The sequence below is a fragment of the Hypomesus transpacificus genome, chromosome 8 (assembly GCF_021917145.1).
Source record: "Hypomesus transpacificus isolate Combined female chromosome 8, fHypTra1, whole genome shotgun sequence".
NCBI classification, from domain to species: domain Eukaryota; kingdom Metazoa; phylum Chordata; class Actinopteri; order Osmeriformes; family Osmeridae; genus Hypomesus; species Hypomesus transpacificus.
This window is the reverse complement of record NC_061067.1, coordinates 719,089-723,696: the sequence shown is the minus strand read 5'-3', so window position 1 is coordinate 723,696 and position 4,608 is coordinate 719,089. Positions and strand designations below refer to the sequence as shown.

Below are 4,608 nucleotides of genomic sequence, written 5' to 3'. Positions count from 1 at the left end.
AAGGTTTGTGTACGTGAAAGTGGTAAAATACTCAGCATACATTGTATTATCATGGTCAACATCAGTGTATTTAGTTTCCCCTATTTTCAAAAACACGTTTTTCCTATGCTTATCTAATGATAAAGAAACATCGCAACATTGAAAAAGAAAAATCATATTTACATGATTAGAGAGAGGAGCGTCGCTAAAAAGGAAAGCAAACATGAGTGGACTACATGGTCCTGCATGGGTGAACTTTATCAGGTTTGGGGTTTGAACATGTATTATAAAAATGTTATCAGTTACTGTTACTAGGCATAAAGTGCCTTTAGTGGAGTGGTTATCACTGGGCCGGGTCCTGAGCCCTTTTCAAAACAGCTCAAACTAGACTCCAGCCAGCTAACAAGTCACACCCAGGCACAAGTCCTTCTATTGTCAGATGACCCAGCTGAGGAGAACCAAGCAGACAGCCCAGAGGAGTTGTGACAAAAGAGAAAATGGGAAATCAACTCCAGGAATAAAGGGAGTGAAGGTGTATTAGGAGGAAGGGAGAAAAGAAGGGAGAGGAGAGGCTTAAAGAAGCTAAGATGTGAAAGGTAGACATGTCTTCCAAGGTGGGCTAATGGCAGCATTTATGTTTTCAAAACACTACCCCTCCCACTTTCAATTCTTTCTTTCTCATCGGGGACTTTTAAAAGGAGGCTGAATGAACCTGTTGCCACTGTGTCAGACCATGCCCCAAGTTCTTGGAGTTGTGCAAAGCGAGAGAGAGAGAGATAAAGAATAAAGGAAGATTTAGGGAAAGGGAAAAAGTGAAAGATTAAAGAAAGATAGAAAGAAAGGGGGAGAGGAGATACAAAGAGGAGGATGTGATTGGCAGTGCTGAATAAAGGTGAGAAGAGGGTAGAGCGGTGTGGGGCGGGGGGTGGGTAGAGGGCGGGGGGGGGGGGGGGGGGTGGGGCAAAGGGGCGGGGGGGGGGTTTGGTTGAGGGGGTGGAAAAGAGATATATGCTCTCTCTCCCTCTTACTTCCTCATTTCTTCTCTCTCTCCCTCTGTCCCACGTCACTCTGACAGGCGCTGTAATTGGACGGCCTTCTCCCCGTCGCGCTGCAACTCTGCAGGGGCCTCGTCGCCCCCAAATGGCTGATGACAAGATAGCTGGTGCCGCTGCTGCCTGCCTTTCACTCTGACCAAGGTTACTCTCCTCGCCCCTTCCCTCTCCTCTTCTATCCCCTCTCCTTTCTACTCTCCTCTCTCTCCCCTTCCCTCTCCTCTTCTATCCCCTCTCCTCTCTAGTCTCCTCTCTCTCCCCTTCCCTCTCCTCTACTCTCTGACATCCAAGGGTAAGGGAAGGATTTAAAAAGGTAGAGAACAAGGTAACTGATGGAAGGATGTATTGAAGTTCAAAAAAACTTAAGAGTATTTTTTGGTGGGACTCAATAAAGGAACAACTACATATTGGGGATTGAGATCTAGAAAGTTCTAAAGCCCCAACGCAACTGTCAGACACACATACACACACACTCCCTCACCCCCCCCCCCCCCCTCATTTCACTCAGTCCGTAAGCAGGAAATGCTCTTGCTCGGGCGGTTTCTTGACCCAGGTCCCCAGGCCAGTTTCCTGCAGAGATCTGAACCACTGCTGCTTGACTGTCTGGTAGCAGCGCGCTGCCATCTTGGCTTCACAGTACATCAGCGGCTTGTCCACCGGCCCCGACGTGCGGACGCTCAACTGGAGAGAAGAGAGGGAGGGAAAGAGGGAGAGGAAGAGATTGATAGAGGGAAATACAGTTGAAGATAAGAGCAAAAGAGATAAATAGAGAGCAAGAGAGAAAGAGGAAGAGAGAGAGAGAGAGAGAGACAGAGAGAGAGAGAGAGAGAGAGAGAGAGAGAGAGAGAGAAAGGGACGGCACAAAAGGGGCAGAAGGTTAGGGTGGGAGACCGAGACGGGGGGGGGGGGGGGGGGGGAGAGCAAAACAAAAACGAATGAGCCGGCACAAACGGGGGGAACTTCAACAGCTGTGTAATCTCCCCATTTAAATTTCACAAGCAATTGAACATTCTCTGTGGTTTTGTGCATTTCTTTTGTCGCGCGCCGAAAAAAGAAAAAGAAAGGAGAACGGCAGCAGATGAGAGGGAATGGAGAGAAAGTTTCTTTGGAGATGGCTGTGCCTGCTCAGGCATGCCCTGGTGTGCATGCGGAGCCCTTTCTGTGGGAGACTCTGCAAGTGCTTCTCCAAATAATTATGGTTTCAGAGTCATTATCGTTTAACTGCCGCCATTTGGTGTTGCAGGCAATATCTGTAACATACAGTTTCATAATGGAAATGAAAGTGCTCTTAGTGCTGTGATACGTAAAGTCGGCCGGCTGCAGGACTGTGTTGCAGCAGCTGCTGCTAGACAGACGCGGGGCTGAAAGGGTTCGTGGATTCAGACAAAGTTTAGTTTGAAACAGGTTGGAATCTAAAGAATGACGTAGTGTGCATTAACTCAAGGTACTGTATGTGTGTGTGTGTACATGTGTATGTACCTGTGTGTGCGTGTAGATGTGTGTGTCTATGTGTGTGTGTGTAGACTGCCAGGTATCTCACCTTGCGGTACAGCCTGGTCCAGCGTGTGAACAGAGCGTGCTTGCACAGCCTTGACGGCGCCCCCACTTCCCGCCTCCTCCCTGTTGCCGTGTCAACCACCTCCAGCTGGGCGTCGCCCCACGTCCAGTTCATACTGATGCTGGGGGCCTTTCCTGGCTGACGACACTCACCACTGCTCAAACCTGGGAACACACACACACCCCAAACACACACACACACACATTAGACAAACAGACAGAATGGAAACCACTCCACCACACACTGTTACAGGTTTATATTTTCGAAAAAATTCAAATCACGTTTCAACCTTTCCTTAGTATCAAAGTATAAACAGCAAAAACAAAACCATCCTCTGTTTCACATGCACCTTCTCTCCGATCTGCCTGCCTTCCGTTTAACCTGGGTTCAACCCTCTGGATTTCTCTTGAGGAACACAATTCTTGAGGAATTGTCCATATCACACAGCGCTACCTTGATAGACCTGCCCTGAGAACCCAGTGCAGTCCCAGTCTGATGGTGTGAACCCCAGAGACAAGGCTGGCAGAGCAAGGCACATATACCGCATTTATACATATGTATATAACATATATATTTTATATATAAATAGAGAGAGAGAGGGGGAAAGAGGGAGGCAGAGGTAGAGAAAGAGAGCGAGAGAGAGAGGGGGGTAACCTCCGTGTATCCCTCCATCAGTTACCCCCCCCCCTACCTTTTTTTATGACCACCCATTCCCCATCCAGGTTATCAGAGCGAGAAAGAGAGAATTCTGTGAGGAAACCAAGGGAGCAGGGAGAGCAGGGTACAGTATCAACACTCGGGTGAGGGAGCGGTGGGTGAGTGTTTATCAGGACAAATGTGTCCATGTAGCGTAGCTAACGTTCCAGGGACTGAGACTGGAGCCTCTCTTGTCCCAGTTAACGCTGCGTCTCTAGACACAGGGGCACCAGCAGCATGCCTGTTTCTGCTGCGGCTCTGGTCCTCAGGGCTGGGGGGCTTCTTGACACCTCTCCCTGTCTCTAGACCTGTTCCTGCTAACACGCTAGCACGCGGCAGTCACACCAGCACTACTGACGAGGAGGGGAGGGGAAGGGAGGGAGGGGGAGGAGAGGAGGGATGGGAGGGAGGGGAGATGAAAGGCATGTTGTCCTAGACTTCATGGACAACAAATTAGCACCCAACACGAGGAACAAGCAATGTGACAGGACACTCTTTCTCGTCGTTTCCCTCATGTGCCACCAGTACTAGAGGAATCAGCACCCACTCTCACTCTCTCTCTCAATCCCTCCCCCTATCGCTGGCAAAGAGGAATTAAAACCCTCCGATCGCTCTCTTCCTTTCCCACTGCCCCAGGCGGTGAGAAATTAGCACGCCCAATCCTTCTCTCTCTCTTTCTCCCCCATCTCTCTTCACCACAGGAGGGGAGTGATGACCCCCCCTGCTGACAGGATGCTGAAACTGATCTGACACAGTCACCAGCCTGGCCCCCGTCCATCACTACTGAAACCGCCCTCAGACACACCCTTCATCCATCCTGATTGGCTGCATGGCCTGGGCCATGCAGCCAATCACTGGCCACAACTATTGGCCACAACAGACTTTTGGTTACTGAGTCATATCTTGGTCAGCGTCAAAAAGGATTCCTGGCGAATGAGCTGCTATAGTGTATTTCTGGTTTAATGTATTAATATGATATGAAGTGCTGTAACCAGCAAGACACTAAAACAGGTAGTAGTAATGGCTACTTTTTACTTTAGTGGGTCAGAGCCCACACTTCTTTACTTTAACTTAAGCGAAAAAGTGTAGTCAGCACTTTAATCAGTCTTTTTAAACATGAGTATCTGTACTTCTACTTGAGAGAAGGACGTGTGTGTCTCTGCTGAAGTAGGATGGAGCTCTGAGATCGTCCTCTCTTCCAGGACGTCTCCATCTGCCATCGTCACTCTTCCTCATCCGTCCACCAATCCCTGCTCCCTATTCTCCGAGTCCAGGAAGCTGGAATGAATCGTCTGCCAATGGAACAATCAGCCCAGTCTCTTA

The 4,608-nt window shown here is 49.2% G+C and overlaps 1 protein-coding gene across 1 annotated transcript in view; it reads right to left on the bottom strand.

Annotated features, from left to right (window-relative positions):
• Nucleotides 1–960: 960 nt before the first annotated feature.
• Nucleotides 961–4,608, bottom strand: part of adarb2 (adenosine deaminase RNA specific B2 (inactive)) — a 99,666-nt gene continuing 96,018 nt past the window's right edge. Inside the window, exons 8-10 of the mRNA XM_047024152.1 lie at nt 3,053–3,108; nt 2,572–2,753; nt 961–1,712 (exon numbers count right to left, since the gene is read on the bottom strand). Coding sequence (XP_046880108.1) covers nt 1,536–1,712; nt 2,572–2,753; nt 3,053–3,108 — 415 coding nt within the window. The 3' untranslated portion in view covers nt 961–1,535. The remainder of the gene's footprint in view (nt 1,713–2,571; nt 2,754–3,052; nt 3,109–4,608) is intronic.